General features: G+C 41.1%; 1 protein-coding gene across 2 annotated transcripts in view; it reads left to right on the forward strand.

Moving 5' to 3' along the window:
- prkn (parkin RBR E3 ubiquitin protein ligase) overlaps nt 1-13547 on the forward strand; it is a 1192578-nt gene that overhangs the window by 396089 nt on the left and 782942 nt on the right. For both annotated transcript variants that reach the window (XM_063056415.1, XM_063056416.1), the window contains exon 4: nt 4498-4616. In XM_063056415.1, the coding sequence (XP_062912485.1) occupies nt 4498-4616 (119 nt within the window). The remainder of the gene's footprint in view (nt 1-4497; nt 4617-13547) is intronic.

Raw genomic sequence — 13547 nt, forward strand, 5'->3', positions numbered from 1 at the left:
TTTATCTTAGCTTTCCTTTTGAATCAAAATCAGGTTTAATATCATTGGCATATATTGTAAAATTCGTTGACATTGCAGCAACAGTACAATGCAATACATAATAGAGAGAGAAAAACGAACTGTGAATTACAGTAAATATACTATATGTATGTGTGTGTGTTAAATAGTTAAATTAAATAAGTAGTGCAAAAATAAAAATAAAAAAGTAGTGAGATAGTGCTGATGGGTTCAATGTCCATTCAGAAATCAGATGTCGGAGGGAAACAAGATGTTCCTGAATCATCTTCAGGCTCCTGTACCTCTTCCCACGAGAAGCAATGAGAACAGGGCATACCTTAGATGATGTGGGTCTTTGATGATGAATGCTGCCTTTTTGAGGCATCGCTCCTTGAAGATGCCTTGGATACTTTGGATACTAGCGCCCATGATGGAGCTGACTAAGTCTACAACTCTTTGTTGTTTTGTTAGTTGTTCGATCCTCTACAATAGCACATCCCCAGCCCACCCCCCAAATAGCAGACGGTGACGCAGCCAGTTAGAATGCTCTCTGCAGTACATCTATAGAAATGTGTGAGTGTGTGACCGCATACCTTCTCTATGATGGTAGCAATGAGAAGAGGGCATGTCCTGGGTGATGGGCTCCACCATGATCGATGCCGCCTTTTTGAGGGATCATTCCTTGAAGATATCCTGGATGCTAGGGAGGCTAGTGCCTATGATGGAGCTGACTGAGTTTACAACTTTCTGCAGCTTATTTCAATCCTTTGCAGTGGCCCCTCTATACCAGACTGTGATGTAGTCAGTTAGAATGCTGTCCACGGTACATCTGTCGAAATTTGCGAATGTCTTTAGTGACATACCAAATCTCCTCAACTCATAATGATATATATATATGGTATGTGTGTGTGTGTGAGTATATATATATTGTGGAAATATATCTGTAACCCTGAAGTTTTTGTGAATTTGTTACTTTTGTAAAATGTAGTGTGACAAAACGGGACCTGTGAGATCCCAGAGTTCTCTGCTGGTTTGCTGGCTCACAAGTCTGTGTGTGTGTGTGTGTGTGTGTGTGTATATATGTATGTATATATGTGTGTATCTATGTGTGTTTTAGCAAGACGTTATGGACAGGGCTGGATTAAGCAAGTGCAGGGCCTGTAGCTTATGTTATAAAGGGGCCCTAAATTTAAAAAATGCACCTAAGTATTAAAACATAAATTATTTACTTGCATAGTAAAGTAATTCAATTTTTTCATTTGCTATACAGCCGGATAATACAACAGATGTCTGACACTTCAGTAATAGTATTACTTACATGTAGGTATCAATTTCAAATGTCAAAAGTAACAAATCTGCAATTTAAAAGTTACATTTTCTAGATTTAGCATGAGCAAATTTGTTGATGATACTTGAAATGTCTATTTCACGCAGAAGTTCATGTTCAATGTTCATTAGAGTGAGATTGTTCAATCTGTTTTGACCCATGGTGCTCCTTAGTTCATTTTTAATCCTTTTCAGTTTTGAAGATGAGCATTCTCCACTGCAGTTGGTAACCATGAGTGACAAATAGATGCGCAAGGCATTTTCTACATTTGGAAAACACGACTCCAATTCTTCATCAAGACTTTCTTCCAGATCTTCCGGATATGATTTAATAAGATTTGATGACCTCTTTACGATCTCTTCAGGTGTAAGCAACTGTAACTGATGAAGGAATCCAAAAACACCATTCACTTTTAGATAAGCTTAATGCCTTTTTTTGACAGGGCAGAAAGCAAGCTGTCAATAATGGCAAGAAATGTTTGGCTTTTAAACTTCTGAGAAGGCGTTTCAGATTCAACAAGTGGATCAAGAGTGCTGGAACCACTGAAATCATCATATGCACGATTTTGCTTGTGTTTTCTTCAAGTTTGCTGTTGATAATCTTCATACTTCACACCTTGGCTTTTTGCTCAGTGTCTGAAAAAGTAGACCGCATAACTTGCATATATCCATGCAAGGATTCATAGAGTGCACAAGCTGTTTTCAAGTTTTGGCCAGAAGATTGCAAAGAAGCACTGGTCATTTGAAAACGCTGTAATAGTTGATCCCACAATATGACCATTATTCCTGTTTCCAACTTCATCATGGTTGGAAGTAGTCCACGAGCCTGTTGTCAACACTCTGCCTTCTGATCATCATTATTTGAAATGTCATCCAAGACTTGTTTTATGCGGAAAAGCTGTGTAAAAGTGCTTTTGTTGCATCTGCACGAGCTGACCACCTGGTATCTGACATTCTTTTCACAATGGGCAAATGAGCACCACCATCAGATAATGCAGCAGAAAAGAGATCCCACCGATAAGTAGAAGCAGAAAAAAATGTGTACAGGCTTTCTACAAATTGAAAGAAAATTAATGCTTCTTGACAACATTCAGCAGCACATTTTCAACTAAATTTAGTGAATGTGCAAAACGTGGAATGTAATCCGCAAACTCATTCAGCTCTTTAATTCATGCTTGTAAGCCACTATACTTGCCACTCATGTTGCTGGCATTGTCATAACTTTGACCACGGTAGTCTTTTATATCAATGTCATTTTCCTTTAAAAAGTCAAGTAAACTTTGAGTGAGCTGTTCAGCACTATGACCTTCCATATCCAAAAACTTCACAAATCTTTCAACTGATCCAGACGGCAAAACATAGCGCACAGTCAAAGTCAGCAGTGCAACTTCCAGCAGTGTAACAGCGCACACTGCAGCAGCTTGGGAGCGTGGGAGATAGCGCAACAGTCACCACGACACAGCAAGGAGCCAACACACGCCTGCACACACATACCATGCAGCTCTCCTGACATGAAAACAACAGTGTTGCCACATCGTCGTGAGAATACGGTGAGATGCCGATTTCACCAGACTGCAGCTTGCAAGCATTTAGTGCGGGGCCCTCGAAAATGCAGGGCCTGTAGCATAAGCTATTTTTACTACTAGGTTAATCCGGCCCTGGTTATGGAATGAAACAACCTAATTACTGTTCTCTGTAAAAAATATAAAAGTGGTTTGTCTGAGCTATAAGATTGAAGCTATTCTCCAATGATAATGTGTGGAGGTAGCTCTCCTTGCGAGTAAATAATAAATGCACCTATAATTTGATCCACTCTGAATTTGCCGTAGTTTGTTATCTTTTATCAGAAGACCTAGCTTAATGGTACATGACAATTTTAAAATTGTAATTTATAGTTTTTCTCATTATGTATTTCAATTTATTGCTGCCTCAAAGGACTCTTGAACCATCAGGCTCTTGAATCAGTGGGGATAGCTTCACTCACCCCAACAATGGACTGATTTCACAACCTATGGACTCGCTCTTAGGACTCTACAACTTGTGTTCTCGATATTCATTGTTTATTTAATTTTTTTTCTCTTCCTTTTGTATTTGGCCTATTTGTTGTCTTTTACACATTGGTTGTTTGTCCTTCTATGTTGTGTGTGGTTTTTCATTGATTCTATCACGTTTGTTTTTATTTACTGTGAATGCCCACAAGAAAATGACTCTCAGGATACTATATGGTGATACATATGTACTTTGATAATAACTTACTTTGAACTTTGAACCTTGAACAGCAATCTCTGGAGTTTTCAGAGAATGTGAAAAATAAAAGATATTCAGTGAGTGGCAGTTCTGTGGAGGAAAATGCCTTGTTAATGAAAGAGGTTAGAGGAGAATGGCTAGACTGGCTCAAGCTGACAGGAAGGCAACATTAATTCAAATACCACACATTACTACAGTGGTGTACAGAAGAGCATCTCTGAACACACAAAACATTGAAACTTAAAGTGTATGGGCAACAGGAGCAAAGAAACAGACATACCTTCAGTGGCCACTTTATTAGGTACCCCCTATACCAAATAATTTGGCCTCTGAGTGTACATATCAAAATGTGAGCTAAGATATGTATGCTGTTGATACTTCCTTTTTGGAGAGATGCTTGGAAATAAATTAACTGGTTGAAATCTACTATAAACCAGCATTCATCATCAAGGATCCCCCACCATTGAGGCCACGCTTTCTTTAAGCTGCTGTCATCAGGAAGGAGGTACAGAAACCCTCGGCCCAACACCACCAGGTTGAGGAGTAGTTATTACTCTTCAACCATCAAACTTCTGAACCAGTGTAGATAACTTCACTCACCTCAACAATCTATGGACTCACTTTCAAGGACTCTACAACTCATGTTCTCAGTATTATTTGTTTGTTTATTTATTTATTTATTTATTATTATTAGGTTTTCTTTTGCATTTGTAGAGTTTTTCTTTTGCATATTGGTTGTTTTTTAGTCCTTATGTACAGCTTTTCATTGATTCTTTTCTATTTCTTTGTTATACTGTGAATGCCTGCAAGAAAATGCATCACAGGGTTGTCTATGGTGATATACGAACTCTGCTAATAAATAGACTTTGAACATTGAACTTTGAAATCTGAAGGCTGTCCTTTCATTTGTTCCCTTTTATCTTCCAGGTTCAAGCTGCTACCACCGTTTTTATGTCTATTGCAAGACTGTGTGCAAGGCTGTGCAGCCTGGGAAGCTAAGAGTACGATGCAATACTTGTAAGCAAGGAACATTGACTTTAGCAATGGTAAGATGCAATACTTTGTTCGTATAAGTGGCTGTAAATAGCATTTCAAAATGTTACATTTGACATTGTGGTGCCACACTCTTCAAGAATTCTTGAAGGTGTATTTCCCTTTAAAAAATTGTCTTAGAATTGTTTGTCAGTAGTCAGTGTAACTAAAAAGTGAATAGAACAGAGGGATAAACACACAGCCTTGTGCTGCGCCTGTTCTAATGTTGATTGTGAAGGAAATGTTGTTGTCAATCCCAACAGACTGGTGTCTGCAAGTGAGAAAAATAAAGATACAATCACATAAGGAGAGATCAAGATGTGGGTTTTAGAGCTTTATTGATTAGTTTCGTGGGGTAGATAGTGTTGACAGCTGTTATGGCGGGCTGAAACAACTAACGTCTATTGGTCAGCTGATAATCTATCCCAGGGATTATTTAGCTTCACTGATTGATTGACTTTCACTATTTGATTGTTGTTCCAATCAACATCTTGAATGTTCTTTGGGTAGACCATGCATTGGGATTGGATTTTTGAGATTTTGTAGTTTCTTGGTTTTTACGGAATAAAGGAGTATTCTGCATTCTGGCTTAGTCCTGTCTCCTGGCATCTGGTCTCATCAATAGTTATAGGTGAGCAAACACAACAAATTGGCGACCATGTGCTGTATTACAACAACATGGCAATGTCAGCAGAGGACTTGCATGGAATTCTACAACAGCAACAAGCTCAATATGAGGCAGCCCAGCTGAAGTTAGTTGAGACCTTGATCAGCAGGTTGTTAGTGAGCCCAATGACTTTAGTGTCAAGCACTGAACAGAACTCATGTAAGTAATTATTGTGTGTATTGCTGATTTCTAGTTTGATGCCACTTTGGGAGTTATGTTTGAATCATGGTTTAAATGTTACAAAGATATATTCTGGGTCAAGTTCACCAGTGAAGATGGCCCACGGATGATACACACTTTGCTCCAAAAATTGGGTATTGCTGGACATGAGCATTATTTCAACTTCATTCTGGCTAAGAATCTGTGTGATCTGTCTTTTGATGAAACTGTACAACAAGTAACAAGCATTTTTGAGAATAATCATCTCTCCTCATTGTTCACTACCAATGCCTGAAACTCGTTAAACACGACGCTGATGACTATATCCCATATGCCGGTGTCATCAAGCACAAATGTGAAAAGTTCAGGCTGGGTAAACATGAGCGAATCAAATGTCTGATTTTTATTTGTGGACTTCAGGCACCTGATGATGTAAACATTCATAAATGGCTCCTGTCCAGACTGCAGCAAGACCCTGATATGATTTTACAAGCTGTCAATCAAGAATGTCAGCATTTGATCAACCTAAAACATGATTCCAACGTAGTCGAACAGAACCATGTCAATGTAGTTTCCAGTGGCCCAATCATCAACTCTCAGATGTTTCCAAACGGCCAAACACAGCTTGTTGGAATTGCGGTGCAGGGCATTACACAAGAAACACTGAATACTAGAAACATATTTGGAGCAAATGCCAATGCTGTGGTCACAAGGAAGGCTTTTTCCATCTTTCACTGTCTTCTAGGCATTGAAACACAAGGGCAAGAAGTTTCAAAAGCCATCTAAATTGATAAGGAATTTAATGGTTACATCCAAAGTTGACTTTCCCCCACCTCCAGGAGAAAGCACTTCAACATTTTTATCAACAATCAGTTGGTCATGGAACAACTCAATACGGTGCCAGAAATCACCATTATCTTCAAGCACACGTGGTGGGCATTTGAGTCCCCACCAGTCAAATCAACGCATCACTCCGGCTGCAGTGCATCTGGTGGATCCCTCCAGCTGACTGGCAAACTGCATTGCATGGTGAAGCTGAACACTAACCAAGTCAATGGCATGTGTTACGGAACAGGCCAACCAGATCTGAATGTCCTTGGTATTGACTGAATGGACAAGCTTGATCTCTGTATCACCCCTCTGGATGAGGTCTGTACGAAGACATTGGCTGGTCAAATCATGTCAGTCGATTCCACACCACTATCAGTACATGAGACCATTCAACAGCAACTGCAATAACTCTATGCAGCAGTGTTTCAAGAAGGTTTAGGTTGCTGCACCAAACTGCAAGCAGAACGTCATCTTCATCCAGTGACAAAGCCAGTCTTCTGTCCCAAAAGACCAGTACCATATGCAGCCTTACCAATCGTGGAGCAAGAGTTAGGTTGTCTGCAACAAGCTGGAGTGATCAAAGCTGTCAACTACTCGCTTTAGGCATCTCCCATAGTCATTATCAAGGAAGCCAATGGTACAGTGTGGTTGTGTGTAGACCTCTCATTTAGTCTCAGTGCGGCTCTGGAGATGCGCCAGTACCCATTATTGGTACCGGCAGATCCCTTTGCAAAATAGAACGGTTGTCGCTACTTTGCAAAGTTAGACTTGGCTGAAGCCTACCTCCAGGTGGAAGTGGTGGAAAATCACAGGAGCTTCTCACCATTACAACACATGTTGTTTTCCTTCCTTTGTCTGCTTTTCACGGTAAAGGCAATTCCTTCAATATTCCAACAGATTATGGACAGCTTGCTGAATGGTATTGATGGTGTTGCTGCTTACCTTGAAGACATCATTGTGATGGGCATGGATCAGACAGAACTATGCAAACACCTGGACCACATTCTGAACAAACTGAAAGACTTTGGATTGCAATTTTGGCAAAAAAATATAGCTTCCTGATGTCTTCAATTAAGCATCTGGGATTCATCATAGATAAGTATGGTCATCACTCAGATCCCAAAAACGTCACTGCTATCTTAAAGATGCCTCCACCATCAGATATAAGCACTTTATGATTATTTTTGGGCATGATCAGCATTTCTCCCAGCACTGCACTGGCTAAGAAAGCCATTCATTGCCCTGTTCAACAAGAGTGCTATATGGAAATGGTCCAAACAATGCCAAGAGGGTTTTGATCAGGTAAAGAATATGCTGTTGTCCGACCTTCCCTTAACGCATTTCAACTCAGAGTTGCCATTCGCTGTTGCAACGGATGCATCCAACTGGGGGTGGGAGCTCTCATATCCTATATCTTCCATGATGGTTCAAAAAATAAACTGTCATACAAGCAGTCAGATCACTGAGCACAGCAGAAAGGAACTATGGACAAGTCAAGAAGGAAGCTTTGGGAATCATCTTTACTGTGAAGAAATTCCACAAGATGCATTATGGCAGAAGCTTCACTCTCCTTACTGACCACAAACCACTGTTTGGATCTAAGAAAGCCATCCCAGTGCATAGAGTCAACTGTCTACAAAGGTGGACAATGATGTTATTAGCCTACAATTTTGAAATCAAGTACACATCTGGTTTAAGATAGAGCTACTGAAGACAGGCGACAGCTTACTGGTAGTTCATAAAGCAAGAACTACAACTAAATACTTCATTAATAACACTTTTCTCATGGAAAATTGTGGTAAATGATCATCACAAACAATAAGCAAGCGAGTGAAGGCGAGGCTGGCTTGAGGGTCGAGCTATGCAATGCAACGGCAGAGTGAGGTCGAGGCATGTTGGAGTAAGAGGGGTCATAGCCAGAGGGCGACATCGTGAAAACGGAATCAGAGTCAGAGATAGAGTTGGAACAAGTGCGGCAGAGGAATTTCAGAGCCCATCCACCTAAATCGGGAGCAAGGTCTGCTCCATCTAAGTGCTGGGCCGATTTGGAAAGGTCGGGTATGGGATGGAACATGGCACGAGATCCAGGCCCAGAGCGTATCGATGCAGCAAGGCCCAGGTCTGAGTACGGTGAACGACCTGATGTTTGAATAATTTAAACGTTGGGTCAGATGGATTGAAAAGGCAGGGTGTTGAGATTGGAGGCTAGAGTCAGGCCAGTTCTGCTCGTTGCTCCACGACGTTTACTCTGCTGTCCACAGCACTGAGACTGAGGCTGTGGTCCTGCTCCGGCTGCTCTGGACTTCGTGTCTATGGACTCAGTCTCGTTCAGAATGCTGTCGCTTGCTTTTATTGTTTGTATGATTTGTGTTTTATTTTCTCTCTGTGCATTGGGTGTTTGTTGCTCTTTTTTTAATAGGTCCTTTTGGGTTTCTTGTTTTGTGGCTGCCTGTAAGGAGACAAATCTCAAGGTTGTATAATTTATACATACTTTGATAATAAATGTACTTTGAACTTTGAACATCAACCTATGAACTTTGTCAGACAGGTACCCTCTCTAAACTTAGGAATCAGCAGGTTACTGAAAACGAAGGTGCAATATTGGCTGCAATTTCAGTGGATTCCAAAGTCCACTGTGTTTTATGGGATGTTGCTGAAAGTCTTCAAGTCATGATCAATAAGATCAAAGCAGAAATGGCTACAGATCCTCTTTTTCAGCATATCTCCAGATACCTCATTGATAGATGGCCAGTCAAGGTTGAGGAGGGAAGGAGAAGATGGCGGCATCACTACCGTGCACAATCCTGATTTGATGGAGGCAGACGTGAGAAGCACGGAGGAACACCTGGGAAAACTTCTGAAATGCCTGCTTCGCTGCCGTTGCTACTGTGCGATCAAGAATCTCTGGAGGGAAAGGCCCTAAATCCTCGGCTTTGCCTATTGCCTGTTGCTGGGGTCGGGGTCGAAGCGCTCGGCAGAGATGGTGCTTGGTGCTCAGTGTCAGAGGGCTGGTCGGAGGCTCGAAGTTTTCGGACAGACTCAAGAGTTGGGTGTGGTCGGGTGCTTCCAGGGTGCTGCATCGGCAAGGTTGTGGCGCTGGAGGTTCATGACAAGAAGAGAGTTTCTCTTCCTTCTACTGTCTGCATGAGATAATGGGACTTTTGAGAGACTTTGAGACTTTTTTTTACCATGCTCATTGTCTGTTCTTTGTCAAATTACGATATTGTTTTGCACTGTTGTAACTATATGTTATAATTAGGTGGTTTTTGTCAGTTTCTTTTAGTCTTTGGTTCGTCTTGTGTTTCTATGATATCATTCTGGAGGAACATTGTATCATTTCTTAATGCATGCATTACTAAATGACAATAAAAGAGGACTGCGTGTCCTCATTATCTAATCTAATCTAATCATACCTCACTCTCAGCTGTGTACTCCTACCTAATGCTTGAAGACAGAATAGTGATTCACGAACACTTCATTCAAAAGTACTCAATCAATTCCATCGTGGTTACCTGGGCATCAATCAATTGAAAGCCCTGGCGAGAAGCTTTGTGTACTGGCCGGGCATAGACCAAGGTATCATATCAGTATGCAAACAATGTACTCAGCGCCCTTTGGCAGCAAAGAATCCAAGTAAAGCCTATCCACACCCATTCCTCAGGCTACCAGACCCTGGAGTCGAGTACATATTGACTTCGCTGGCCCAATCACGACTCTACCTACTTTGTCCCAGATGACGCCTATTCCAAATGGCCAGAAGTATTATTTATGAAGTCAACAATGACAAATGCTACCATTCAACAGCTGCTGCAGATCTTCAACCGCTTTTGGGATGCCAGAAACCTTTGTTTCTAACGGTGACACTCAATTCAGTGCACAGCAGTTTGCAGCATTCTGCCTGAACAGCAGAATTATTCACATCCACTTACCCCCCATATCGTCCACAGTCCAATGGCCATGCGAAGAGGTTTGTGGATACCTTCAAATGAAAAAGGGGAAATCTAAAATCAGGAAGGGAAGGAGTGTCGGCCAAGGCTCTCGACGCATTTCTGTTGATCTATCGAATTACACCACATCTGGGCCTCAAGAGGAAGTCACCAGCTGAAGTGCTTTTGACAAGAAAAGCGACCAACATCCAGTCCAGCAGGTGGTCAGGTGCATAAGGGCAGCCACACAGATCTTGGCTGATGGGTGAAGTCATTCAAGCCCGGAGCTGCAGTGTGGGCCAAGTAGTATCACAATGGGCAAGACCCCTGGGTCCCAGATCAAACGAATATCAAACAAATGGGGAAAGTACTCTACAAAGTTACTGTAGACAGACATCGCTGGTGTCACCGTATCATCCAGTTGTGACCATGTGCTCTCGAAGGCACAACTAGTTTGTCTGACAGATCATCAAACACAGAGCTGGACCTTCATCTGCTCCTGGAAGGGTTTGATTTAGTTGAGCAAACCAACCACCAGCATCAGCACAGCTGCAAGCAACACCACAACACAGTGACAGCCTGCAACTACTAGGAAGGACTGATCGCAAGTGTAAGCTGGTTGTTCCAATCCAAATCAACCCTCAGCTCAAATTCTACAGGTAATAATCTTCAACAGGGAGGCATTACAGCAAACTGAAACAACCAATACCTATTGTTCACAACAGGAATTCTGCAGATGCTGGAAATTCAAGCAACACACATCAAAGTTGCTGGTGAACACAGCAGGCCAGTCAGCATCTCTAGGAAGAGGTATAGTCGATGTTTCAGGCCGAGACCCTTCGTTAGTCCTGACGAAGGGTCTCAGCCTGAAACGTCGACTGTACCTCTTCCTAGAAGTGCCTATTGTTCAACTGATAACCAATCCTAGGCCGAATTGGTCATTGTTCCAATCAAAAGTCTTGAATGTTCCTTGGGTAAGCCATTTACCATTGCGTTGGCGTATGGCCAAGTGGTTAAGGTGTCGGTCTAGTGATCTGAAGGTTGCTAGTTTGAGCCTCAGCTGAGGCAGCGTGTTGTGTCCTTGAGCAAGGCACTTAACCACACATCGCTTTGCGACGACATCAGTGCCAAGCTGTATCGGCCCTAGTGCTTTTCCCTTAGACAACATCGGTGGCGTGGAGAGGGGAGACTTGCAGCATGGGCATCTGCTGGTCTTCCATACAACCTTGCCCAGGCCTGCACCCTGGAAAACTTCCAAGGTGCAAATCCATGGTCTCATGAGATTAATTGATGCCTATACTATAAATCCATTTAAATAGTTGTGGTTTGGGAAGTACAGTTAAGTTTTGAGTTTTGAGATTTCGTGGTTGTGTGGTTTCACTGCAAAAAGGAGTATTCTAAGTTGTGGCTTTGGCTGATCTGGTTTTGGTCTCATCAGTAGTTGTAGGTGAGCAAACGCAACTGTTACAAACCCATAGGTTTTGTTTACTGTGGACTGTCACTTTAAAAGAGTGCTTCGGTGAGGCAGGACTGTGATGTTGTTCACTGACTGATTCACACTTGTTTAGCTTTAAAACAAGGACACAGACAGTTAGAAGTCAGAAGAGAGAGAGAGAGGAGTAAACCTGGAAAAGAGTAGCAGCTCCAGCTTGTCGAAGCTGGGGTTTTGGAACTCTGCTATACCCATAAGGGTGGATTGATCACCGATCCAGTGCACATCGAATGTGTGGCTGTCACTTTGTATAAGCCATAGGAGTGGATTAAAGAATGTCCTGTGGGACCACTCGAAGTTAACCCTTGCCTGGGTACGTTATGTGGTAACCCCTTGAAGACGACATCCCTGTGACAGATCACTCTGGTGGTAATTAGTATGTAGATTTGGAAAGGCTCGACGGAGGATCTTCAGTAACTGATATTTATTAATTACCATCGTGGAACCTGTGGAATTCGACGTAATTGCCTTCTCTCTACATTTACCCTGGATTACAGATATTTCTCTTCCATCATTCCTTCCGTGGATGAACTGAACTTTCCTACTTTACCATCTCAAGACTCTGAGCTTTGTTTCCCCAAGCTTAATTTCGTTTGGGAGCTATATTACACACATATATACACATAACTCTTAACATTTGTTTATCTTGGTTAAGTTATGATACTATAAGTAGATACTAATAAAGATAGTGGTTTTAACATCAAAACTAGACTCCAGTGAGAACTCTATTGCAGCTGGTTTGTTTCTAAAATGTTACACAACAATACCATTCACTAGATTTAGGAACAGTTATTACCCTTTAACTATCAGGCTCCTGAACCAACATGGATAACTTCAGTCACCTCAACTCTGAACTGATTATTGAACAGAACCTTTGGATTCACTTTCAAGGACTCTCCAACTCATGTTCTCAGTTTATTTATTTGTTTGTTTGTTTGTTTGTTTGTTTGTATTATTTTTGTATTTGCACAGCTTGTCTTCCTTTGCACATTGGTGACTTGCCGATCTGTGTTTGTGGGTATTTTATCATTGATTCTATTGTATTTGTTTGTTCTGCTGTGAATGTAAGGGTCCTAAATAATGAGATATACATACTTTGATAATAAATTTACTTTGACTTTGATTTTGTTGCCCAGTGACAAAATATATTTGGATTTAACCCAGCCTGTTCTTTCAGTTCTATCCCTTGAGTGTCAACAGGTCTTTCTGTGACATAAAGGAATCAAATGGAAATCTAACCTCAAGACACCAGAAAAAGTAATAATTACCTTAACCAAATACCTTTGGGTCAGCCAGCTGTCAAACAATTATTTTGTTTAATATCTTTAATTGTTTTAAAACAATTATATTTTTATAAGAAGTTAAAAACTAAAGATAAGCTAATACTGATCAAAGTAATTTAAACCTTTTAAATTTTAACATTTAAATTAAAACAGAACATTGAGTGGTCGAAAAGAATAAAGTACATACATTTATGAGGAGGTTAGATAGGCTTATGAGGTACAGCGACTAGCTAGAGGGTTATGTTAATGGATTTATTTGAACAAAAATGGGCGGACATATTTATAACTGGTGGAATGGACTGGTTGGGTCAATGAGCTAATATGTGCCGTATGTCATTATATAATGATATGTGAGCTTCTAAATCCTAATTTAATAAGTCTCCAGAAATATAACGACATTTAAATTATCTTCAATCTGTCCTGTTCATATAAAGAGTCTTCACTTGAAGCATTGACCCTTCAGCAGGGAGGGTCTCACCTTTTACCTCTACCCCTCATCTTTTTTTCTCCAATGCTGCTGAAGGATTGCAGTCCGAAACTTCAACCGTACTCTTTCCACAGATGCTGCCTGGCCTTCTGAGATCCCC

This window comes from Mobula hypostoma, chromosome 8 (genome assembly GCF_963921235.1).
Source record: "Mobula hypostoma chromosome 8, sMobHyp1.1, whole genome shotgun sequence".
NCBI classification, from domain to species: domain Eukaryota; kingdom Metazoa; phylum Chordata; class Chondrichthyes; order Myliobatiformes; family Myliobatidae; genus Mobula; species Mobula hypostoma.